We start from the raw sequence: 27,218 nt of genomic DNA, 5'->3' as shown, positions 1-27,218 counted from the left end.
GGTAGTACAAGGTTCTGATGACGTGGACTTCACTGGTAGGTGTGGGGCTTGTAGTTTAAAATGTAGTGGCTAAAATGCACAGCAATGTCTAGCACAGCGCCAATAAAACACACCATGCTAATTTGGGAAAAGGTCAGCCAGGGAACAGAATAAAAGAATTTAACAAGAAAGTATTAGGAGTTACGCAACCAATATATTGAATAGTATTTTATTCACGTTAGCCCAAATATTCCCAAGTGGTCCATATTTTGGATGCTGTATTGTTGAGAGCTCATCAAAGGTTTGTTTTTAGTACCTGAATCTCACTTTGACTTGAGATAGATCTGCAGAGTCTTAACGTCTTTGAACTGTGATCTAAAGTGATTCAGGATGAGTACCCAAACTGATAAACTACTGGTTGAAAATTAGGTCTGTAAACAGATTGAATACGCAGGATGACGAAATACACTTCAGACTTTCTTTTGGGTTTGTTAATTAATTATGATAAACTCGGAAAGGATGTTTACTCTGTAGTATCTTGCCCTCTTAATTCTTCAGTGATCTTATTACCTGTTAACAGAGTTGATTTTCTGCTGTAGTTTCTAGTGAATTTGAGTAGCTTAATGTGGTGGCCCCTTCATTTTGATTTCTTACCCTATGTTGGATTGAGCGGGGGGAAAAAAAATCATGATCTGTTTTGTTTCTGAAGAACGCTGTGAACATGTGAACTATCTGCAGCTGCCCTTGGAAAAGGGCAGTGATTTATTGAGGAGAACTGAATTGCAAAACCTTTTTCCTCCCCAAAATCAACAGCTTGACTGAGTTTAAATAACTGACTTTTCATATCCTTTCATCACACACAAAGACCTAATCCTGAGACTACTTGAGCCACCAATGTAGGCTGTGGCTGAGACCACCACTGAATGTGCCATTCCCTTCTCACCACACACAAAACACATTGACTGCAGCTTTATGAAGTGAAAATGCTGAAGAAAAGGAAAATGTGAAGGAGGTGTCCACAGTCATTTCTTTTTTTTTTAAAAAAAAAAAGGGAAAGAAAAGAAAAAAAGGCTGCTGCATCTGGATATTAGGAACAAAAAGTGCCTCAGACTGGAATAATAGCTTGGGGTCACTTGCTATCGTATGTGCACAAGAGTGGAACTGCCGTTCCTTGTTTCAGTACCACTGACCCCTGCATTTTATTGTGTGAAGATGTCAGGGAAAGTGTGTAGAAGGAATTCCAGGATCTTTCAGTTTAACAATGACGTCGTTATTTTGTAATTTCAGTGAGAGGTGGGTTTCGGGAGGGGTTTGTTGTGTTGTTTTCTCCAGTTTAGCCATGTTTTGTATCTACGCATGTGTGAGTTTGAAGAGGAGTTATTTTTATTCGTTAAAGTATGTGTGTTTGCATGTGTGCCTTTAAAATGTGATCATAAATATGTTGTGAGAAAATAACCAGTGGTGGGATTTATGTTCAATGTCAGCATATTCTCCTTAACCTGGTACATAGAGCAGACCTTCTGTCCTTGGAGACACCTTTTGGTTTCCCTTCTGCCGAATCCAGGCAGTTCTGCTTGATGGTTAGATGACAAGGTTCTGCAGCTGTGCTGAGGTTTAAAGGAAAAATAACTAAATATAAAAAAAAAACCAAACCCACCCACATTTGCCTGCTGGCACTTGACTGCTGGAATCTCATGGAACCGATGTTCTAACTGTACGTTCCCAAGACGCATACTACAGTGCATCTTGCTAGTGCATAATGAAAGGCCAGTTAAAACTTAAAGAAAAATAATGGGATTGTATATTTTTTTCCATTGGTTACTTTTGAGCTCTAATTTTAGAAACAGTTAAAATAATCAGTGTGATAAAAAACGTATTTTTGGTATAGTTATTTGATATTATTACGTGCTTTCTGTTTCGCTATTTTCTTTGAGATAAAAAGGTGTTATACCCTGTGTTGTTAAAAACAAAGGAAAAGCTGTCTATCCTACCTGTCTGGTCATCATCACATTCTCCCCTCCCCCTCCAAATAAAAAGGGGGGGTGGGAGTTTGAGGAAGGTGAGGAGGCTTGGGTTGCACTTGTGTCTCCAAGACCAATATCATGCAGGAACTGAGTCTAGCACAGACACTTGTCAAAATAATGCAGTTCTTTATTGACCTTTCATTCCTTTGTCCTTGATGACCTGTCATCACATTCCTTTGAATGTAAGGATGAGTGTCTTGCATCGTATGGACTGCGTATTTACTCCGATTAACGGTATGTGTATAGGATAAAATGTGTAAAGTCTGGAATGGGTAAAGTCTGGAGTAGCTGCTAAGAGGTGGATTCCTGTTTGTACAGGGTCCTCGGTTTTCTAGGGAAGGCTGAAGATCTGTTCTCACTGTAGCAGTCATATGTAGTCCAGCCCAATCCCTCCCCATGCCATCCCCTTTTTTTTCCTATTTACATTAGTGTGTAGAACTTTTATAAGAACAGGTGTGCATGTCATTTCTACATATTAGTGTCAAGACAACATATATCATTGCAGCAACAAAACTAATTTGTCTGGGAACATAATATAACTTTTATAATATGTTTAAGGTTTGTATATACTTAGTATTAATAAGGTTTGAAGATGTAAACCTCTAGCTAACATGGGAAAGAAGATAAAATAAATGTGAAAAATGTAATTTCATTGCCTTTCTGCTTTCTTGTGTTTCCTTTACCACTTTTCTGCTTTTCTTCTTTTATTAACTCTTTTTCTTTTAATTTTTATACTTCCCCATTTATACGGTAAATGTAGTCAATACTTTTGTTACTGGGCTGTTTCTTCCTTTTTCTCAATGAAAGGTGGAACACTGGTGTTTTGAATATAGTACTCGGAAAAATAAAGCTAGCTTTCACTTAGTGGAATTCTATCTTCCCTATTTCTTTTTCTAGAGCATAGGAGCATTGTGAGATGCAGTCTTCCTCTTCATTGCCCTAACATTCTGAACAGATTGTGGCTTAGTGGTAGGAAGACAAAAATGTAGTTGTTCTTGAAGTATTTTGGTATGTTGGACTGAAACTTGTAAAATGGGAAATTTCAGCCAGGTTTAAATATGCTCTTCTGCAAATGGCCTTCTCTGTTTTCTTTATCAGACTATTCTCAATACATTCTCAGCTCTTAGAAAGCAGGATAGTTGTGTGGAAGTCCAGTGATATGCCCCCATTCTGTGTGGTTTGGAAATTTCCCTCCTTTTAGTTAAGGTAGAAGTCTGTAAAAGTTCCAGAGAGATTCTGTTTGTCTGGAGCTCTTTATATCTGTTTGAAGGTATTTTCTTCTTTGCTTTTCTTACTGTGAAAGAAGGCAAAGAACTACTCTGACGTAAGTGAACTTATGTTCTGCAAGTTTTCTCCTATTCTTTTTGGTCTGTCTTTCTATTTATACTACTGCTACTTTTGGTGCCAAAGTGGGAATTTAATCATTATTATAGGTATTTAACTGACTTTTTTAAGCATTACTGCAACCTTTCACTTCTGTAGCTCAAACTGATGTTATTTTTAAGACTTCTGAAAATCATTAACATTTCCGACACTTCACAGCAGCTAGAGTCTTTTAATTCTGCTGTCAGTCACCAAGTGTAACAATCTTCTTCCAAATGGTGGTAAGTACAAATCTTCTAGATTGCCTTAAACTACTGATATGCTGTAGATAGTATATGTGTGCTTACAGACAAATTAGGATTTCAGTTTAGCGAAAGGACTGGAGATTTCACTTTTGATTCAAGAAGGAAGGAGAAGCATGGAGGTAATTTGAATTACTAAGCCATATAGCTGGTCTTTGTGTGTTAAATCATTATGCATGTTTAGGCCCAAAACAAACATGTGGGACAAGGAATTATCTTTGGCAAAAAAAGACTGCATCTCATAGAAATGTGCTGCCAGGGTTACGTCCACATCTCATCCAGAACGTAAGAACTTTTTTCTTGCTGAAGCTGATACCGTGGCTGCCTGGTCAACTCTGCAGCTGATTTGAAAACTCCAGATGAGTTTGTTCTTCCAAAGGTAGAGGCTGCAGTGCGGGTAGCTTTGTACAGCAAAAAAATGAGAGTTCAGCTGGTAACGGAATGTCACATGTCTTTGGAAAGCTTATGCCTCTTTGCATTACATCTATGTTACAAAGTAATTTTGTATAATTTTAAAAAGTTGATTCATTTGGATTGCACTCCTGAAATAGTAAAAGTTTGTGTGTTAAGAAAGGCTCTTACAAGGGCTCAGTAATAGCTGTTCTTGCACTGTGGAAGAATAGGATGCTATGTGATTGCATTTTCTTCCACAGTCATGTCCCTAAATATTGTTTTTTCTTACTGAGTTTTGAAATCAGTCTAATGTTTAAATAAGCGGAGCTTTCTTACTATGAAAGTCACTTGTATGCTAAAATAATGGGTTTAGATCTTCCTTTCTAAAACTGAAAATGTGCTGGCTTTGGTGCTCAATTCGATTGTCCATCATTCTGTTAAACATAACATAATGCTGAGAAAAATAGTTTTTAATTTTTCTCACTGATAGGCTGGATTTTGGGGTCAGACCTTGTATCAGTTACTTTCTTTTTGTAAGTGCCTCTTTGTTGATGGTTGTGATAAATGAACTCCTGAAAAGTCTTCCTAATGGTCTGGGAGCATATTGGTGGTAAATTATGACTAAGCATGCGCTTACCACAGCAAATAATGTTTGTTCTTTGCCCAAGAAGTTTCTTTTTATTTCTTAGATGCCTCTGGGCACTCTACCTGCAGAGCATGGCTGAACTGGGTGAAACCTGATGGTGGTGGTGAGAGGCTGGTGTTGATTAGTTATAGTACGGTTGCTGAAATCATCAGGCCATGTTAAGCTTCCTGGATCTGAGTGATAACTGAAGAGAAAGTAGTATTTTGTAGCCTTGTCAGAGTGGCAGAGCTCTGGGGAAGTTAGGAAATAACCCAGAGATAGGCTAAAAAGCTTTTTTTTTTTTTAGTGTGACCAGAAAAGACCAGGAGGTAGTTTTATTTCTTAGGATAGCTGATGCTGTAGTCCTTAATATTTTTTCATAGTTTTCATTTAAGTGGGGCAGAGGGGCTGCTGTGGAACTTAAAGAAATATGAGTGGTACTTCATTCCACCTAAAAATAAATGTATGAATAGTGTCTTTTAAATAGCAAGAACAAACAGTAAAATGCTTAAAAGCTTGTAAATGCTGTAAGGCTGAAGAGCTGGGTGGCTGAAGAGCTGGATTACTGAAGAACTGATACTCTTTTTAAAAGGAGAGTCCACAGTTAAATGTAGCACAAATCTTTTAAATTGCTGAAAGACCCAGAACTGAATTCTGGCAAAACAATTGGACTTGGCTGAGCAGAAAACATCATGCAGTTGAAAATGAGGTGTTATTGAGCAGGGTGCAGGCCTGTTCAGGCGTTGTGGCCATGAGGGACAAGAGGCCTGAGGCAGGAAAGTCCATACAGGTCAAAGACAGAGTTTACAAAACTGTGATATTGGGAGAAGCAGCATCTGTGGTAAGCAAAATTTTGACACACTTTTGGAAGAACTGGTAAAAAATGTGCATAGCACAGATGAAAAGGTTGTGGTAACATCATAAGAAGGCTCCGGAGAGAATTTATAGCACCTTTCAGTACCTGAAGGGGCCTACAAGGAAGCTGCCGGGGGAGGGGGGCGGAGCAGAAAGTTGTCTTTTTACAAGGTCCTGTAGTCACAGGACAAGGGCTTTAAATTGAAAGAGGGCAGGTTTAGAGTAGACGTAAGGAAAAAGTTCTTCCCGGAGAGGGTGGTGAGGCATTGGAACAGGTTGCCCAGAGAAGCTGTGGATGCCCCATCCCTGTGAGTGTTCAAGGCCAGGCTGGATGAGGCTTTGAGCAACCTGGTCTAGTGGAAGGTGTCCCTGCCCCTGGCAGGGGGGGTGGGACTAGATGGGCTTGAAGGTCCCTTCTAACCCAAACCATACTTCGATCATCGTTAACTTAGAGGAATTTGTCACAGGAACAGTGGACAGTGTTTTAGCAAATAAGTTAATGGACTAGACCATAAGAACACTAAAAAATGCTATGCAGTGTCAGAGCAGTCGTCCATCAAGGCCAGTGGTCGTTCTCCAGCAATAGCAATCAGAGATGCTTTCTGGGGAGTGCATGAGAACCTGGCTGCTTCCTGTGGTCCATTCCTTGTTTAGTACTCCAGCATTCACATTTTGTACTGGAGGTGTCAAAAGACCTATCCCTTCCCAATCCTTTTACTACCCATTTTTTTCATCATTTTGTATCAGCTTGTAATACAAGCTGCTGCAATCTAATAGCCTGAAAGCAGTGGAATATTTGTTGATTTTTTTAAAAATTGCTTTTATATATGTATGTGCCCCTTCTATGGAAAGGAAGAAGCAATATTCACTGAAAGAAAAACTGCTTTTAGAAGGGTTGTAGGTAGGGTAAGACCGAGAACAAACATTGGTAAATAAGCCTCTACTGATAAAGTGCTAAATATATGAGCAAAGAACGAGGAAGGAAATACACCATTTGTAGTAGTACTAAAGAGGAAAGTACCCAGTGTAGAATGAGATACTTTGATTTCATCAGGGTCTGTGCACACTGGAGCTGTCTTGGGCTTATATATCTGGGGAAAGGTTTTGGGAATGGGTTCTAAGAGGTAGGAGGGTAGTAGAAATTGCCAAGCCATTCTTTATTTTCCTTTTAAAATATCAGTTATTTGGCAGCAGGGACTGATAGAGGAGATATAAAAATGCATTGCCTTGGGAATCTTGAAACGAGTGGAACAGCCAACAAAGTGTCCGCATTTGGTGATGGTGGGGGGTATTGGAGTCACAAAACCCCTAAATTAATATAATGGAGAGGGATGCTTTCCACTGCCTTAGAAGAGTAGTGACTCTGGGAAGTTTGGGTGGTGCCAGGCATGTTTCTGTATTGTTTCAGACAGGTTCTGGCAAGAGCTGTGGAGAAAGCAAAGCATGTGTGTGTGCATGTTCTACACTGTGTTTAATGCTTTTCCTGAAGAGACGGTGTAAAATTGTGCTTGGCATCTGGGGTGTTCCACTGGAAGATAGAGCTTGTTTATTATGATACACACAGCACTATAGTTTATGTGAATAATCCATGTGTGTGTGCCTTTTTTACCTTGGGAAGAGAACAGTGTAAGCATATGTAGCCTGGGACTGTGCACGTTTATGGGAGAAGACATCAAAGCTTGCACTGCTGAACAACAAAACGTATTAACTTCTTCTATCATTTTTATAAGGAGATAGAATAAAGTTATAACAAACTCCTTATAAGTTATAGCTCAAGAAGAGGACCTCTCACTTTTATATGGATCCTCATTGCGAAGTTTTGCTTTGCTGCCCGAATCACTGAGAACACCTCTGTGCAGAAGTGCGTAGCGGGCACAAGGTACAATAGAAGAAAAGCATTTTAGAAAATAAAATTAAAGGGCTCCTCAAGTTTTTGCTGCTTATAAATAGAAAAATACATTGTCCGCAGAGATGTACAAGAAAGGGCATTGGTACTGTCCTGTTTCTGTGTGATGGTACTGGTTTCCGTGTACAGTGGGTGTGAACAGGAGCTGCATGTAGAGGTGCCGAAATAGAGGCCATGGATTTGGCTCTGATGAAAGCTTGGGGTTATTTTATAGAAAATCTTAGCTGTATGAGAAAATATTGGGGTGAGGGTGGTGAGGCACTGGCACAGGTTGCCCAGAGATGTTGCGGATGCCCCATCCCTAGATGTCTTCAAGGCCAGGCTGGATGTGGCTTTGAGCAACCTGGTCTAGTGCAAGGTGTCCCTGCCCATGGCAGGGGGGTTGGAACTAGATGATCTTTAAGGTCCCTTCCAACCCAAACCATTCTATGATTCTATGATTCTATATTAGCTGGAAGTAACTTACTGCCATGGCCAAAGGGAAACTGACTTCTTACATGAGTGAAGATAATTTATTATACAAAGGAAAATAACCTCTGTACGATGTAGGAATGTAATGTGGAGTTTTAAAGGACAAGTATTTTCAATATCTGTCAGAATCACAAAGTCCAGAACTTGATTGTGCATCTGTTTCTAAAGCATCAAAATCTGCAAGTCTCAACATACAATCTGTGAATTTTGAGAACTGCTACTGGGATAGAGACCTGCAGAAGATAGTTAAGCCTCTTGGCCCAGGATGCCCAAAAAGCCTACTTCTAGCCCTTGTAGGCAAAGAGATTATGAATGATAGGATACTGTTTAAATACAGCAGAACGGTGGCAGTGCCAATGTATTAAAGAAAACACCCTTTTTGTTATAAGGTCACTCGTTAGAGAACAATTGGCCGCAGTTCACCATGATCTCAAACAAATATTAAGGCTTCTGTCTTAATGGCAAAATGCATGCCAAGTCAAATAAATGAGCACGTTGGTGGCACAGGAAACATTTGCCCCGAGGAGCTAAGTATACGCTTGTTCTCTTGGAAAACCAGTGATCCAGAAAAGACTGTCTTACAGAGACAAGAGCAAAAAGAAGGTACTAGCATTAAGGATGTGGTTGGGAATTTTGTATACATTTCTGTGCTATCTCTGACAGTGTATCCAGCCCATTTGCAGTGACATATGGATTTAGTTAGGTAACCTCTTGTTGACTAATTGCAAATAGCAGGATTCAGAGGAGGAGAGGGTGTCTCACAGAAGATAAGACAAACTTGCTGGTTTTGAAGCTTTTAGAGCTGGCAGTATTTAGTTCTTACTTTTTTCTTTCACTCAGTTTATCTGAAATCACAAATTTCACTTCTTTCCCAGCTGTACCTTCCCTCCCCCCAGTGCATTGGTTGTCTTGTCTTCATATTCCCTATTTTCTCGTGGATGCACATTTTCCTAAAGCTGAATTAACACTGACTGAGAGCTATCATTCCTGTCAAAGATTACTGTCACTGGTTGTTTCCAAAAAGGACGTCTGAGGTGTCTTTTAAATACTGGAGTTACTTGCAGCACTTTCTCCTGTACTCATAAGTCCTCATTGCTTTTTCTTTCAAGACAAATCTGTTCCTGACAGTTTGATGCAAGCAGTAGTGTAAACAACCATATGTACTTTTTAACCAGTTCCGAAAGAAACTCCATAAATTTTATTAAAAAGGTAAAGACAAGACTACATGCCTCAACCTGGCCACTTGAAGTGAGTAAAATGAAGTAGATCTATTTATGTACTAGGATTGCGGTACAAAGGTAAAGGGTTTCTAGTTGGATGTTTCCTGGGGGGATTTTTGTAATAAAGGAGGAAAAAAAGAAATCCACGGTGTGGTTTGATAGGATGCTCTGGATGCAGCTGGCCCGAGTGTTTATCACTGATCTGTTCATTGCAGTATCTTCTCTCCAGGGGAGTTTGTCCTCTGCTGTGCTGGTGTAACCAGCCGCCCGTGCCGTTGTGTTTTAACAGCTGCAAGACACTCGGTCCCAACAGTCCAGTTTGAAAAAGCATGGTTAAAAAAAAAGAAAGTCTTCAAGGAAAATGTCAGAACTGGATTAGGGATTGATTGGGCGTGCAGTTATTTGGCAGAGCCAACGAGGAAATAATTTTAGTCAGGGGGAGGGGAGGAGGAGGAAGGGTGATGCCAAGCAAGTACGAACAGAGTGGGGTTTTGTCGTTTCTTGACCTGGCTTTACTTCAGACAGCACAGCCTGACTGCGAGTGCCCTGAGTTAATGCAGTTAAGGTTGCAAACTTCAAATCCAGGATATGCACCGTTGCAGCTATTAAATTAGTATGGCTTCGTGGCAGTGTCCATCGTTTAACGTAATCCTTGGGAATGCATATTGGGGTCCAGCAGGTAGGAGTTGTGGGCAGAGGCAGGTTAGGTGTGTTTGACTTTTGCTTAAATATTGATAAAAGCAGACCTGGAGCACTGCAGTTCTTGGGTGGGGTTTGACTGCGGATTCAGTCATCAAAATTTAGGTATCTGCTTGTTGGGCTTTAGATGCTTCCTTTGCTGTAGTCAGGGGGCATCTAGTCAATACAGTTAGTGGACTCTAGGTTCAACCATAGGATCACTAGGTATCCACGTCAAAGTTAGATGTATCACTTTCAAAACTGGGACAGGAGTTTCTAGTTCACGTGTAGACTCTACATTCAGGTTTGAGTCTCAGATCCCATCCCTTTTGCTCCACTCGTTCATTAGAGCTCCTACCAGGCCACCAGCTGCAAGTGCAGAACAGTGTGGTTCCTGTGGTAGTAGGGCCTGTATCATAGCTGCCAAACCCGTGTGGATGACGTGGCATCACAAATGACGCTAGGAGCTTACATGGACACACAGCTGCATGGTACCCCTTCTGCATGTATTTTATACGCGTTGGTAGAACAGCTTGTAAGGTCCACTGAAAAACAAAGCAGAAGCGCAAAGCTTCATGTGAATTAGGGAAGAAAATAAAAGACCTCAAAGATCCAACTGTTGAGCTCATTAGAGAGAAGACAGAGAGGTGCTTTATAGGTACTTTGATGAGAAGGTAAAGGACTGTAAGTACAACTGGAGCAAAGTGCTGGCAGACCTGGGGGATACAAATGGTGTGCTACATGAAGGCCAGGTGCCCTTTACAAAGTAGTATTTAAGCCAAACACGAAATGTTGAGCTCAGGGTATAACTGATACGGAAGGTCAGTGATCCATAGGATGGAAGGCTCGACATTCTTATGAGACATCTCGAACTCTTAAATTTTGCTTTTGCGTTTTTGCCCTGTGAACTTTATTAAATGACTTCAAATGGCCTACAAATTGTTGTAATATCTCTAACATTATATAAATGGTATAGTTTCTGAAACAAAGAAAAGGCTTATAGTTTGTAATTCCCATGTTTTTCCAGATTTTTATGGGTTTTTCCTTATTGTTTCTTTACCTTAATTGTTTTTCTGTTGTGTGGATGTGGTACAGAAATACCTCGGTCTTCCTAGATCAAGACCTGTTTGAGATAGAAACTCCAGGTTATCACGCTCAGCATCCATAAGAATTACAAATATGTAGGTCATCAGAAGATGAAGGGAAAGCACATTTCGCAACGGAATGTGCTGATCAGGGCTTTTACTTCCCAGAGGGTTATAGGAGGGTATGCTTGCTCCAGTAAGAGAGGAGATGTCTTGAGGAAAAATAACCCACAGTGAATGGAGTGGCTGATCAAAGCGTGAGGGAAATCTCTCAGGACTCTTGCAGGATGACTCCAACAGAAACAGCACGTCCTTTTTTGTACTTTTCTCCAGGGGAAACTAAAGCAAATTTTGAAGGTGGACATTGGACAATGTGGCTCCATTTGGAAGCAAATTAGATTTCTTCATCCAGGTCTTTTCAGTCTTGGTAGCCTGTGCATCTGTTGCCTTTTGTGTAAGGTGGCCTTGTTTCCAGCTCTGTGCAGGTAGCTATAACATGTAATTAATCAGCTCTTATTTTTCTTTAATTTGGCTGTTGTTTTCTGCACAGTCATTACAGAAGACTTTTAAATGCTAAGATTAAGAAATACAGTGAAAGTTGCTGGCTTTATAGACATGAAATCTTGCCTGCTTAGCCTTTGGATGCAATTTTCCATTGTATGCTGATTCTGCTAGACAAGATCTAGATACCCAGTCCTGAGCCTTTCATGCTGTGCTAACTGAACACCTAGCTCACTGCTTGTCTCCAGAGAGGGGAGCAGTCAGACTACCCGTATTATCCTTATCGTCAGCCTGCGGATTATCTCGGGTCTGCCAGCTTGCACGCAGTGAATCTGCTAGAAGTGGGGGCAGTCCGCAGCTGAAGAGGTTAGTTGTCTCTTGTGAAACTCGGGAGCTAGAGCCTTTGCCTTACCTCACGCAGTAACTACATGATTACAAGTCTACAAATGGTTGTGTCTGGCTTTCAGACTGCTTCATTAAGAGTTAATTTATATGCAAGTTTGGTTTTCCAAAAAAACAACACACATGACTGATCCACCCTATCATAAATTTTTATAATGATAAGGTGGTGCAGGCTCATCTAAAATTCCTTCCAAAGGCGGTGTCAGATTTTTACTTTAGTCATCCTAACTATCTTTTCCTTCCCTGTATTTTTGCCGTAGCAAGGCTTTGTTTACATGAGCTGAATCCTAATAGTTCTACTCCCACTCCCACCCCCATCGGCACTTTGCAACATAGTGTAGATTATCATCGTTAAGACTTCAGTTTTAACTTCTTTATTATTATTAAGAAGCGTTTGTTTTCTGGGAATTAGTTTCCTTGAAGCAGCTTCCCTCAATGCTTCACTTCAGGTTTACGTCTGATGGTACGAGGAGACAGAAGTCCTTCAGAAACTGCTTTTTTGTGACTGTCTAGGAAGTGAGGGAGGGAGGTGGGGAAGGCAGCAGGCGTATGAAACAGGGTTGGGAGTGAATTGTCAGAAGGAAGGAACAAACTTCCATCTCCATTTACCAATGAGGATGGAGGTGAGGGAGCCTTTAGAAACTGGCTAGCGTCTGGATGGCTGACAGGCTTGGCAGAGGCAACGAGCACTACTGACGAAACAGTGATCTACAGAGGAGAAAATTTGGAGGAGGTCAGGAATCTTTATATCGTTTCTCCTCATCCCACAATAAAAATTAAATATGCTTACAGGGTTTTAAAGAACGCCAGAGAAGTAGAAGGTAGAGAAGGGCTGACGGCAGCACTGGTGAGGAGTCAGGGCGCTTTGGTTTGCTTTGTGCTGACATAACCATGTGTGTAATTGATCCCAGGGAAATACCGTGCACTCTCGCTGCCACCTTACCTCCTCGTGATGAAATCTAGGTAAGATGTTTGCAATCCACTATCTAGAAGGTCAAATAACATGATGCCGTCAACACCTCAACCCACAGATGAGCAGTGTAGTGGTAATGCAGCTTTCTTCAGAGCTCCTACCCCATACCTACCCTATAGCTATTTTTCCTAATAGATTTATGAGACCCTATAATGGGCTTTCAGGATCTGAGAGGTGCATGGCTGTTACACTGATAAATCTTCTATCATGAGCTAAGATCTTGCCTAGAGCCGAAGATAAAATTATGCTGACTCATGCAGTCCTAAGGTGTGTGGGTTTGCTGTTTGGTCAGGTGAAATTAGGGTAAAGTCAGAGAAGCCTCAAGAAAAAAAAACAACCCACACACAAACAGATGTAGAGGGGAAGGTTGTGCTCAATTTTGGCTTTAGAGCGTGTGTGTGTGGGCTACCAGCAGCACAACAGGAAATGCAAGGTTTCATAGGCACTTCCATTGGAAGTGTGTGAAAATCCAGGTAGCTCTCAGCTATCCGACCTTAACTGACGTGTTGCTTAACTTTTCCAACTTGATGTGCAGATAAAGGGACGGAAGCCGTTTTGCTGTAAGACACGTGTTCTCGGGACACAGTGGTCACTAGTGCATTTTTGGCATTAGTGATGAAATGCAGCTGGAATTGTGTGTGATGGCTTCCCTACAGTCTATAAAATGAAAACCTTTTCTAAAACATTGTCATTTCTAAGGAATTTGCTAATGAAAGTAATACAGGAGTTTAGTTTTGAGCTAGAACTTCAGTTGTCTGGTTTTTGTACAGGGGAGATTTCTTTTTGTGTATTTGGGGCATTTTCCCCCTCTTTTTGAAAGAACAAATGCGTACACCCTGATTTCAGTATTCCAGGGTTCCTGCCATACATGTGTACGTAGACATTTAGTGTTCTGAAAAAAACTTGTGTGCAGATAATGTTTTTCACAGTGTATTCAAACAGAAAGTTTGCTGTGAAGGATGTAGTCTGCAGGACATGGGAGATTTAATTCAAACAGTTGAGCCAGGATCCACTGTCATAAGCAACAAAGCTTCATTCCACATTGTATCTTGTTTCCCAAGAGTAAATTTAGGCTTAGCCCAGCCCGTTCATCTCATGCTCTGAAGCAAACCTGGTAAAACTAGCCTCTTATGACAGTTCTTGCACTGTTTAACATTTTCTTCTTATTTCTAATGCTTCCCAATTCAATCCTTTGGGAGGAGAAAGCTCACTTTCTCTGATAGTAGGTTTTCTTTCTAAATGGGACAAAGTTGTTTTTAGGAAAAAGTTAGAATCCTGTGTTGAAAGTCTCTCTTTCAACTGGAAGTCAGTCTCAACAATTTCTTTTTACCTGGAGTGAAAAAAAACCATATCCCTGATTCACCACGTAGCTTGAGTCCATTAAAGATTAGTTGTGCGTTTCATTAATCATCTATTTCTTTGTCATGGCAGCCATAGAATAGTCCACAAAGAAAGACACTAATGTTCAGTCAACTAGTTTTTTAAAGACATTTCTAAGAGAACAAATAATGGAGAAGAAAACCATAAACTGCACATTGAGTCAAATTAGGTATTGCTGTACATTCTTCAAGTTGCTTAAAAATAGATGTTGCTCATGTTATACAATGCATCCACTTTTAAATCTGGTAGTTATGTTTAAATATTCAAGTGTTTCAATAGTGCTGAATAGTTTTATAGTTGTTCTAAAATTCTTCTGGCAAGGAGTTGGTTTTGCTTTTTTTTTTTAATTTTGTTTCTATTGTCTTGCAGACTCTCCTACAGATTTTTGGTGTGGTGGCGGTGGCTGTGGCAGTGATTCCTTGGATACTCATCCCCTTAATTCCACTATTTATTCTTTTCATTTTTCTTCGACGCTATTTCTTAGACACTTCAAGAGATATTAAACGTCTGGAGTCCACAAGTATGTAGCTTGGCGGGACTTAGTGCTAGTTTGAATCCTGCTTATTATTATGTGAAATGCTAGTGTTTTGTAGGCAATCTAGCAAAGATTCTTTTCTTTTGCTATGGAAATAACTTCCTTATTGCCTTGGCTCTCAACTAGCGAATTACATGCTTAACTCCTGTTTTGCATAACGATAAACTTTAGGTATGTCAGTTTAAATATCTGTAAGTAAAGCTGGTTAAGAACATGCTAAGTTGCTGGTCTTTGGGACCTTGCATGCACATACTAACGATGTTTCTGATCTAATCTGACTTTTGTGCCTGACTTTAGCATGACTACGATATGAAATATTAAGCATTATGAATAACAAACATGGGTGCCTCATGTCATTAATAATGCCTAAATAATTTATTCTGTGACAGCTATTGTTAAAAACGTAATGCATTTTTGTATAAATTAATCTTCCTGGGTGTCTGACTTACTCTAATTGAGTAAGAGGACTTTGGTGAAAGATATTGCATATTTATGCTAAAAGGATGCAGCACAGTAAATTGTATCATTAAATATAATGTCGTAGGATTAAAGATCAGTGTGGTACAAAAAGAATTAAATGTTGTCCTTCAGCTACTGCTAAGTTACTCTCATTTCCCTTTGTAGCTCGAAGTCCAGTGTTCTCCCACTTGTCGTCATCCCTCCAGGGACTTTGGACTATTCGGGCTTTGAAAGCAGAGGAAAGATTTCAAAAATTATTTGATGCACACCAAGATCTTCACTCAGGTTTGTGATGAATTGACGTGAAAAATCAAATACTTTGCTCTGTGGGAGAGAAATATGTTATGCCGTCAGCAACGTGTGTATAATGTATATTAAAATCAGTAGGAGGTGTGCGTTTGTCTCTTTAGGGTAGAATTTCTCTATTAGAACAAAAGCGTTATTATCTGTCTAGATTTTGAGAGTTTACTTTGGGCTGTAATATAATTTGAGATACCCACGCATCTTTTCATAATGTCTAAGATAAACATTTTAAAGTTTTAAAGCCTGATAAGAATATTTAAAGAATAATTTTTGACATTTTCCTGGATTCCATCTTTAAAAAGAGGCGGGGAAACAAGCTATACTATAAACTACTTCATACTAAGTAGTGTGCTAGGCATGAGCAGAGATGTTTAATATAACTCATCTTGGAAAAGTGTCATAAATCTCACTTCTTATTTTATGTTGAGCAGCTTTCAGGGCCCAAATCTAATATATGGTATTAACATGACCAGAAGGTGTAAAATATTACTATTCTGCAAGCATAAGTAATATAATTCAGGTTTGCTCTGTGATTCTTACCTTCTGTCAATGAAATGTTCTGTGTTCCAGTGTTTTGCAAGATGCAGCAGAATGTAAGTTTGCCATTTAGTGTGTGTTAGGTAAGATCTTGACTTTCCTCTGTCTAAAGACATTCTCTATGGCTTTTTTGTGATTTATAGACTTCTAAGGCTTCAGGCCAGACCAGCTGATCTTTTCTGAAGTACAGTTTATCACAGGCTGTAGAATCGTGCACACTGGTCTCTACGTTGAGCCCTGTAACTTGTGACCGGGGAAACGTTATCTTCCAGGGAGGCGCCTCTAGCGTTAAATTCCCCATTTCGTAACATTTTCAAGTTGCTGATTATCTGACCAAATCCATTTTACAGTAGCTGATAGCAAGGGAACACCAAGCTGTTTTTTAAACTTTGTATTGACAGACATCTTCAATCAATAAACTGCACGTAAAAGGTTTCACTGTATAAAGAGGATCGTGACCTTTTAAAATAAGTATTTTCATGTATTTTAAGGTCAGACCTAAGGAGCATAAACATACTGTGTTCCAGTCGATTTTATGGGTATTTCTAACAAAACTGTCAGTAACACCCCTCCTGGGCAGTTCAGGAACCCGTTTTGAGATTAAGCTTCAGTGTGTAGTCGCACGCTCTTGTGTACCTACGCGCTTTACCTTGGTGCCTTTCCTACCAGAGTATTTGGGGTATACCAGCTTGCCTGGTGCGTGTGTGGTTTTGGTCCTCCGAGGGTATATGAGCCAGCAGTGTGCCTGGGCAGCAGAGGTGGCCAACAACACCTGGGCTGTGTTAGCAGGAGCACAGCCAGTGGAAGGAGGGAAGTGATTATACCCCTCAGAACTTGTTAGCCCACATCTGGGATACTGCATCTAGTTTTGGACCCCCAGATATAGGAAATAGTAACAAACTGGACTGAGCTCAGCAGAGGGGCCACTAAGATGCTCAGGGGATTAACAAGAGAGATCTCCCTGTGAGGAGAGGCTGAGGAAACGGGGTTTGGTCACTTTGCAGAAGAGGCGGCTTACAGGGGTTTCTGTACTTCTTACGGGTATACTGCTTTCCAGTACCTGCAAGGATGTCACCAAAAAGATAGTCGGGCTCTTCACAGTGGTACGTCATGGGGCGAGCAAGAAAATGGGTGTAACAAGGGGTTTAATCTGGATACAAGGAAGAACTTTTCACGATGAGGACAGTCAAGTAGAGGAGCAGGTTGCCCAGAGATGCTGTGCAGGCTCCATCCATGTCAGTTTTCAAGACTTGAACTGCATAAAGCACGGATCAATGTAATCTGACCTCAGACCTGACCCTGCTTTGAGCAGGAGTTTGAACTGGAGACCCCCTGAGATTGCTTCCACCCTGAGCGATTCTTTGATACTGAATGTGTGCAAGCAACAGCCGGTAGAAGAGAACACCTTTCATACTAGCTCACAGAGTTGGAGTCCTGGGTTCTTAAGTCTCCCAAAGAGTTTTAAATTCTTTCCTGCATCACAGAAAGCATCTCCAAATCAGCAATGGTTCCGTTTAGTGCTTTTGGCTGGAGTGGTCTCCTCATCTCTATTTAGGGCTGAGCCTGGGAAATGGAACACTCATTTCGAACCCCCTTTCAGGGATGTCTGTGAATTTGATATTAAATAATCTTTAGATTAAAAAAAAGTAACTAAAAGGCATGCTGAGGTTTGGCCGAACCTATGATTCTTTCTTGCCAGTGCAACATCTCTTTGAGCAAGCTCCTGAGTCGTCATCACAAGTTACACTGTGATGAGTCGTTGTTAGTCCCCACGATTGCCGTATTCCTCCCTGTGTGCACAGTGATCCCAGTTACATAGCAGAGGTGGCAGAATGACCGGCCTCAAGCTGGCAGTTCAGTGTATCATCCTGGGCAATGGGATCAATGGAGCAAAACCTTGGGCCTGAAAAACCTACAACCCAAGTGTCATAGAATCATAGAATGGTGTTGGAAAGGACCTTAAAGATCATCTAGTTCCAACCATCCTGCCCCATTTCCTGGTCTCACAAGTACATTATTGCACCAAAACCAACCTTTCGTGTCACCAGGAAGCTGCCATAGATTGCTTCCAGGGACATTTGACTCCTGGTTTTCAGAGAGGTACCTAAATTATCATGGTGAATTCAATTTCTGGGACAAGGTTTGTGAGTCGCTGCAGCACTCTCTTCTGCATATATCGTTCCATGTGCCTAGGTGTATGCCTGTCCGTCAGACCCTATCAAATATCTTGTTTAATGAAACCACCTGCTAAGTGTCTGGTCAGGCTTATGGAGTTAGAGTTGATGGGGAAGGGACTGAGAGGTTACCCGCTCTGGGTCTTACCTGGCTGCTTTTTCATCCTTGCTCTTTACCTCTCCTGCCCTCCACAAGTTACATGGAGTTGTGTTGGCTAAACTGTTGATTTGATCACTCCGTAATCTGAACTGACTTAAAACCAGACTTACCTCCTCTCATTTTTAATAAAAGGGAGGATTTTTTTTTTTAGTTGGAATGCTTCCCAGCACTGGGCAAAGGAACATGGAAACAGTTAAAACGGCACTGATATTTACCATGGGGTAATGAGAAGCAGTGCAGAAAGGGTTGGGGTGGTAAACTTCTGCTGTGACTTGGTAGCAGCTGGAACAATTCAACTGACTGCAGCCTAAGCAATAAATAATGCCATACTTTGTTATGGCTACTTGACTTCTGGTTTGGGCCTGGATTCGAACACTTTGTCTTCTGTATTGCAATGTCTTGTCCTGCTGTCTCCTGTGTCTTGTACTGTAGCATTGCTATCTGGGATGGAATTTAGCACCAAGTTGTGGATGCCTGGATGTGAGTGCCTAGTGGAGATGTCCACCTGTGAGCTCCTTGAAAGTAGATGTGTGCATTTGGCCAATTGAATAGCTCTGTAGCTCCACTGGCTGGATTGAGTAGCTCTTACAAGAGCTTAACCAGCTGCAGCTGCTTTCTAAAGTCTCAGCTCTGGCAGTTGTGTTGATATGTTCTAGCTAAAAGCTTGCGGACTGTCCTCCAGCTACAGTGAAGGTAGTTGTAGTTCTGCTTTTTGTGTAAGGCTCCCAAGTCCACTAGAGTTAAAAAAAGGCTTCCATTTAAAATAAATGGACCATGCTTCAGGCCTTGACTGGTTTTCTTCCTATTACTGTATACTATACAAGCTGTGGTTGCTATTAGTGTGCAGACTAGGTTAGATGATTTCAGGAAAACTGTACAATATTCTGATCATCACCAGTCCACACAGATGTGTCCTTGAAGATGGCAATGGTTTGTACTTTTTTTAACAAGTTGTAGTATTGACACGAATTAATTTCATAATAATAATTATACAGTTTAGTTTTCTAATAATCCACTCTTATTATGTCTTTGTAAAATACACTTTAGAGGCCTGGTTTCTATTTTTGACGACGTCGAGGTGGTTTGCTGTGCGTCTGGATGCCATCTGTGCCATTTTTGTTATAGTGGTTGCTTTTGGTTCCCTGCTTCTGGCCAAGAGTAAGTACAGATGTTAGAAAAAGTTCACCCAGTAATTATCCTGTATAGTAATGTCTAATTCTTTTTCATAGATTGCTCTTTCTAATTGTTTGAGAACTGTAAGTTAAGTGTCTTTTTCTAGATCATGATCTCTTCCTCAGTCACGGGCACTGGGGCTGTATCTGCTTTCCTGCAAATACTGGAGGCAGTTCAGACGTCTTCTGGGCTTAGGCGTGCATCATCCCCAAGTGTGCAAACAAACTTGCAGATCTGTAGTCTTCACTTTCGAGATCCTGGCTTTCAGAGCAATAACAACAAATAAATCTTTTTCTTTTTCCCCACCTTTGTCTTTCTTTTTTGGGCCTACAGGGCTTTGCTTTTCATTCTGAAACACCCACAGAGCTGCTTCTTAACAACTTTTTTCCTTTCTACACATGGCACAGTAGGCCAGAAGGCAAGCTAGAATTCCTAGGGATACTCTTCTAATATCTTGGATCAGCAGGATAGGCCAGTTCCAGGAAGAAAATCACCTTGTAATAATACATTTTATGTTCACTGTCACTCATGAACTGTCATTAGTGTATTCATCATCCAGGATGTAATTGGGTTAGATGTACTAGAATGAGATAGTCATCTAAAATATGAAGGAAGAAGTAATTATCTTGGGACATGAAAATTAGTGCTAATTTGCTGGTTTTGTTTCTTTTCTTTTTCCTTTGTGTAAGTTCTGTATATGCATGTGTGTGTTAAAATTTGAACACTCTGTGCTGCTCAACACTGAAAGTTTTGAGCTAGGTTTGATGTTATTAAAATGAAAAAAGACAAGTCAAAACAATGGTCCTGAATCTTTCTTTGCCTCTGGATAAGGAGTAGCTCTCTTGAAGTCAATAGAGCTATGGTAGGATAAAGTTCAAGTAAGTCAGAGGACAATCGTGCTTAATATTGGCGCAAACAGGATTCATTTGTTTTGTAAGAGTAGACCCACTGAGCACAATAAATGCTTATAGAAACAGGGGAAAATATTCTTTCCTCTGATTTTATCTGGTCACTTACAAGAGTACAAAGTTAATGTAAATGTATGTAACATTTCGGAATCATTTTATGCTTAGGTTTATGGGCTGATCTAATTCCCTTAGAAAAAGCGAAAAGTTACTAGTGCTCAGCCAGATAGGGGACAACCCTACCAAGCTGTGTAAGTATGGTCTTCAGACTGAACCTCAGTTTTTAGGTAAAATGTCAGGCCAAGGAGAATTGGGATTATCTTTTCAAATATACAGACAATTTCCAAAGCATACCAAAAAAAAGAGAAAATGCAGCAAGTAGCTGTTCTGCCTGGAGGTACTCGTTGCACAGATGGCAGGTACAGTGTAAACAAACAAAATTCTGGCTGTGATGCTTCCGTCACGTAAGTAACCTCATGAAAGTGAAGTTTAACTAGGATTTTGTGTTATTACCACTGTACCTATTTGATTCTCTCTTCCCTTTGTTCCGCAGCTTTGAATGCAGGGCAGGTTGGTTTGGCGCTGTCCTACGCAATCACCCTCATGGGAACATTCCAGTGGGGTGTTAGACAAAGTGCTGAAGTGGAAAACTTGGTAACGTTCGTTTCTCCCTCTTCTCCTTGTGGTTCCTTTTCGTCGTTGTGACATGAGGCCTTAATGATGGGTTCCTTCTTAATTATCTTAGGACATTAATACTTTAGCAAGCGATTGAAGTATCACTTACAGTCCATAAAGAAAAGTAGCATCTTCTAGGGTATAACTTCTCTGACAGATTTTGACTGTCTGTTTAGAGGAATTGTGCCCAGTCACTGTCCCTCTCCATTCACAGCAAGGTAGGCCGTTCATAGCAAGGGAGGCTTTATAATCTCCTTTTACAGCACAAAGGAGGCTCTCTAGTAAAGTATAGACAATCACATTGCTAAGAGTACAAGAGATTAATCCCTCTCTAGAAGGGTTTTATTGTTAATTTTCTTTTAATTTGGTATTTTTATTTTACTATTTATTTTTGTTTTTTAATACTTGATTTATATCCCTCATGGCATTTTTAGGGTCCTGTTAATTCATTGTAAAAGCTTATATCTTCATAATTTGTTTTAAGTTAACAAATATTTGAAAGTATTTGTTCATACTGAGCTGAGAATATGTTTTCTGGAATGTTTGAAGTAAAACCCCTTCCATCTTCCACCAATTTACAATATTTACTAGCATGTTCTAGTTTGCCTCTTTGCTTTCTTAAGTTAACATATAAGAAAAAAGACTACAAGGAAAACATACTGAGCGTAATAAGCCTGTGGGTTTTTTTGTGTTGTGTTGACAACTGAAGGTTACTTGTAATTACAGTTTGCTGACCATAGTCTAGGAAATACATGTAGTCCTTTTGTAGACGTTATAAAGCCATGTTTAATAACAGATAAAATTAATAATGTCAGATTTATAATTTTTGTCTAGCACATTGCTGCTTCAGAGCATTTTTTGGACATGACTAAACTACTGGTGACAGACTTTGAGAAATGGGGAGAAAGCTTTCAGGTTTTTTCATATTGGTTGGGAATTTTTGGAAGTGTCAGTCTGTGGGACTCTCTTGGAGGCTGTGATTAGAAGTACTTTGGAGGAGAAAGGTTTGCCATTCACTAAGCTCCTCTGTGGAATGCTGATCATTTTAGGGAGCTATGACTGGCATCAACTTCTTTGACAGGTGGACATCCACCAGAAGTCCCTTGTTATTAAAGACTAACTACCTCTGGGGAAGACAAGAATGTTTCCTCTCTATGCCACTCTGGCACACCTTCCTTATATGGTTTTCCTGGAGCTTATTTTGTAATGTCGTAAGTGTAGGTGCAACAAGGTCAGAGAACTTGCTGCCTGGTGACCTCTGCCCTTAAAGCTGCTCCAGGCAAGATAGGCCTACTGAATATCTTCATGATGGGTTGTTTTCTTCAGAATCCATGTGTGAGTGGATACCATTAAATAAAATTAATTGTACTGAAGAAATGTATGGGTGAGGATGCACACCAGAGCCTAAACAGAATTTTCGTTATTTGCCCAAGGGGAGAAACATGTCTAGAGAGCTCGACTTCTGTTTCTCTTACTTCCCATAAGATTCGAGGCATCAGCAAATACTGCAATTTCTTTCATATCTGGCATAAAATACATAGGAATAAAAGTTTTATTGCATGTAAGTCACCAATAATATGGTGACAGCTGTCTTGGATTGTGGAGTTGCTTGTGACAAACATATTTAACAGACTTGCTGGGAGGATGTGCAGTGGTAATAAGGACAAAAAAAAGTGATGATGAAGCCAGTAACCTGATGGTAGTAACTATTGTGCATCAGCCTGTAGCACTTATTCCAGTTGCGTTTCTAGCTTTGTCTTCCGAAGACACAACAAAGTGGTGTCATTTTAGCCTAGACTGACAGACAGCTCTCATAGCTTAAATTTCTTAATACTTACGCATGTACTTAGACTGGTAATTAGTCCCACTAATTACAAATTAATGCGTATGTATGGATTTATGTATCATGATAGATTTGGGTCTGTAGTAGGATCTGAGGTGCGTTCTTTCCACTTTTTCATTTGTATAAAGTAAGCATAGGATGCTACCGAACACTCTTATCTGTGCTTAAAATAAAATCTCTGCAATGTTTTGTATTGCATCTTTATAGTAAAAATAAGCACACACACACACACATATATATACATGCAATATTTACAATGTATGCAATATGCTGAAATTTGAGTATGTGTTTTCTTTCCTCTCCTTAGATGATATCAGTTGAAAGAGTAATGGAATATACAGAACTTGAAAAAGAGGCTCCTTGGGAGACCAACAAACACCCACCCACTGAATGGCCAAGCCAAGGAATGATAGCATTTGAAAATGTTAACTTCACTTACAGTCTAGATGGACCTTTGGTGTTAAGACATTTGTCTGTTTTAATTAAACCCAAAGAAAAGGTATGTATATGGCTGTCTTCGGGCATTCACAAAAATTAAGCAGAGGTGATAAGTTCACAAGAAGCTGTGTGATAAAAATACATTATAAAATATATGGATGTTAGGAAATCAGTAAGTTTTCTTTTTTAAAAAATAAGCCTTGGTCATATTTAATTGTCAAAGTTGGAACCTATTTATTTCTTGTAAATGTAGCATAAATGTGTCTGGGAACATGGCATTTCTCTCTGTCAAAACAAAGGGTTAAATATATTCGATAATTTCCCAATAAAATGTGGGTTTTGTCAGAAAGTGGCAGGCATTCCAGCTACATGGACTAGGCCCAAAACGTTTGTTCAAATCCAGATCAAATGGAGCTGCATTAGGAAACCAGGGATTCAGTAGGAGGAACGTGAATGGGACGAAGGGTGTCAACACACAAGGTGGGTGGGCAGAGACAATTGAAAGTACGGAATGTACACGCTCTTGCACAGAGCCCCAAATGGAAGAGAGAAGAAAGAAATACAAATTGGTTGCAGAAGTTTAGAGTTGGGGATTTTATTTCAGTTCCTTTCGGCTACCAATCCAATTAACTGTTGCCATTAATTAGATTGGTAGCCAAAAGAAACATAGAAATAAAACTCTTCCTCCTCTGCAAATTTGACTCCTCCTCACCAATTTTGACACTATCCAATGCTGCAGGAAAGGTCTCCCCCACAGACAAAATTAAATTAGAGCCCTGCAGTGTTAATTCCTGCTTTGCTACGTTTCAAATGCACATGTACTTTTTTGATTAGGATATCTTCCCTAGGAGGCTGGTTCAACTCTCTACAATCATTGCCCTGGCCTCATTTGTAACATGCTTTTCCATTCAGTCCCAAACCTGTTCCGTTCCTCAAGTGGACCTTTTTAATAATGTGCACGTTACAAGAATTCCACCCAACTTTGCTGCATGAAGGTAATCTCATGGAATTAGGTATGGGCGAGTTAAAAATGGTGTTTAAGAAGAAGAGCAAAAGGGATGTTTAGCTACTCTCGGCTTTTCTTGCCTATGGGCCATTTCTCTAGCTGTTATATATCACTCCAGTGTAATAGCAGACAAGAAGATTTACCTTTCTCAGTGAGAGACAGAAATAAAATTAAAAAAAAACGGAAGCGGGAGATACTAGCAGTGCATGACTCAGTCCTTGGTGGGGCAGGAAGGGGAGGGAGGGAGGACTGGGGGTATTTATTTTTGCTGAGTGGTTATGCTGTGGTTTTGTCGTGCTGAAGTGAATTTGCCCAGCTCGAAACTATTGCCAAGAACTCCGTGTTTGTTTTCCGTGATGTTTTACACAATGCTGCAGTAGATTGCCACTGTGTAAAATAAATCTCCCAAGCATCTGTGCTCCTGATAATTGGTTTTAATTATGGAGAAGCATCTCTTCAGAACCAGGTTTCCAGATCGGCCGGGGATTCTGCCCGTGCGGCTATCAGTGAGAGCCTGTCCAGACCCCTGGCTCCTACAGACTTGTGGTGGCTGCAGTGCCACCGGCAGGATGCCTGAGTTTAAACTTGTGCCGCTCTTGCAGCTTTTCTCGTGGCCACCCCAGCGCCCAGTTTGGGAAGCTGTAGGTACAGTGAGAACGGAGGAGGTGATTACCAGCGGATCACTCCTGTGTCTCTTTTGATCTGCTTGTCTCACCATTCGGTATCTCCCTGCAGTCAAAGCAGGCTGGGAAGCCTCCGTTTTAACCATCTTTGCTAACGTAGCGTAGTGGAGTAATCTGCCGGAGACAGGCCAGAGGGTGCTCACGCAAGGTGCTCTGCCAGCAGCAGGCTGTGATCAACCTCTTCAGCTACTACAGCTGTAGCAGGAGAAGGTTAGCACGTGCAGCCCTGGGTTTTAAACACCACTGTCTTTGGCTTAGGGTGCTTATGAATGCTTATTGACTAATATATTGTTAAATACACCTTGTCCCAGCAGATCCTAAGTCTGGGGGTATGGCTACATGGAAAATGTTAGGAGGGTGAGTGTCTAGATTCACGACATGGCAGCTGTTCACGTCAATGCTCTCATGGTGTAGCACGAAAGGGAGGTTGCCTGAGGGGTAACAAAGACACGGGCAGTTTCAGCAGAGTAGCTGACATGCTGTAAATCTCACTTTCCATTTTTTTGTGCAGCTCTACTTTGAAGTAGGAGTGACGCTTGAGTAATGATGAGCCCAGCGTAGCAGGTGTACTCCTCTGTATGCACATGGCTTACGTCAGGCAGCAAAATCCTGGCCATGTGATCCCTTGTAGGTGGCTGAGACTTCCATTTGCAGACCATCGCTGTATTTGCACTGGCTGTGAGCATAAGCCTCTGAAGAATACAATGTATTTAAAAAAAAAAAAAAGTGTAGACTGAGAGCTGTTTCAGATTCATGTCAATTTTCAGCAGCCTGTAGTCAATTTGACCAAAAATACAGATTCCTCTAAATACTGAAGAGCATAGTCCTTTCATTTGATGCCAAACTGAAAGTGGGATTTTGACAATATGCAGAGCAGCTGCATTTTTATTTTAAGTATCAATGCATTTTTTTAATGTTTTTTCTTTATATCCTTAATACAATACTTTATATCACTGACATTTACAGAGAAACAATTGAACTTTTGTTTTCATGACTCTGGGTGTCTGTGTTCTTCATTCAGCATTTTCTTTCTGAGCTGTAGTGTAATTGGTTTTCCTTTGTTTCACTGATATAATTTAGAATACTAGACATTTTATTTATTGTAACAGATCTGCTTAAATTAGGCTGTATCTTTAATAAGATAAATGTTAATTAGTTTATATGCAGTTGTACAATAATGAATTGTTGGATGAAATTGTTGAATTGAGAAATAGAAGTAGAAAGTACCTTCTAGATGATGCAGTGTAAGTTGCTCCTTGCAATATACTTTTTTTTTATGTTCTGTGTATTTTTGATCAAACGTGGGCGCACTGCTGCTTTGTCTGAGCTTAGTGTCTGTTAGAAGGTTTCTCCTTGCTCTTCAGTGTAACGTTTCCTATGCTTAATTTCATTCCAGCAGTCATTACTGCATACATCTGAGTCTCAGGCAGTGGGTAATTGCCCTCTGGTGTCTGTACGTATACTCGTGAAGGTTTTCGTGTTTCTTCCTCCCCTCTGCACCCCAATCACTTTGCCAGGCTATACGGTATATGTTTAATCCTCACAAATCCTTCCTCATCAAATCAGTATCTCCCACCCATATTAATTTTATGTTGCACTTCTCTGAACTCTTTCCAGTGCGTTGATTACTTTCTGGAAACATAGCGATTAGAACTGAGTGCAGGAAATAAAGAATCCTGCCACATCAGATCAGTGTAGAGGGGTTACACCCTTCACCTTCTCTGATACAATTGATTACTGTACATTGTTTTCTCTAAGAATCCTTTACCTGAAGACAATATTTTATAAAAAGAAAAAAGTTTGCTGTTCAAGTAGTATTTAATCATCACTAATTATGTCTCTGCTCATTTATTAATGGACCTACTTCCTCCCAAGGTTGGTTTTATATGAACTGTTTGTAGTCTTAACCCATTGTCATTAAGGTTAGCAATTCCATATTTTACATCGTCTCTACCTCTTTTTTCCTGAAAACATTATTTTTTTTTCCACATTGCATACAGCTTCTGGATTTTCTTGAGGAACACACGGAAGCCTGAATCACTGTGATTTTATTTTTCAGTGTGTGTTCTGTTTGGAAAGGAATTGCAGCTTGCTCACATGGGCCTGTAGTTTCAATACTTGGATCCCCTCTGTTGAAGCTGCCTGAAGAATGAATACAGTTTATAAGCTTGCTAGTTTTGGCTTTAGAGTTCGACTGCTTTAAAGTACTT

General features: G+C 40.3%; 1 protein-coding gene across 1 annotated transcript in view; it reads left to right on the top strand.

Annotated features, from left to right (window-relative positions):
• The window catches only part of LOC104513885 (multidrug resistance-associated protein 4-like), a 103,048-nt gene that overhangs the window by 42,438 nt on the left and 33,392 nt on the right, over positions 1-27,218 (top strand). The window contains exons 8-12 of the mRNA XM_010157385.1: positions 14,487-14,637; positions 15,277-15,396; positions 19,333-19,443; positions 20,917-21,017; positions 23,189-23,380. Of these exons, the coding sequence (XP_010155687.1) occupies positions 14,487-14,637; positions 15,277-15,396; positions 19,333-19,443; positions 20,917-21,017; positions 23,189-23,380 (675 nt within the window). The remainder of the gene's footprint in view (positions 1-14,486; positions 14,638-15,276; positions 15,397-19,332; positions 19,444-20,916; positions 21,018-23,188; positions 23,381-27,218) is intronic.

The sequence above is a fragment of the Eurypyga helias genome, unplaced genomic scaffold (assembly GCF_000690775.1).
Source record: "Eurypyga helias isolate BGI_N326 unplaced genomic scaffold, ASM69077v1 scaffold1058, whole genome shotgun sequence".
Classification (NCBI taxonomy): Eukaryota; Metazoa; Chordata; class Aves; order Eurypygiformes; family Eurypygidae; genus Eurypyga; species Eurypyga helias.
Note: the sequence above shows the minus strand (reverse complement) of the source record. Positions and strands in the feature narration are given on the sequence as shown.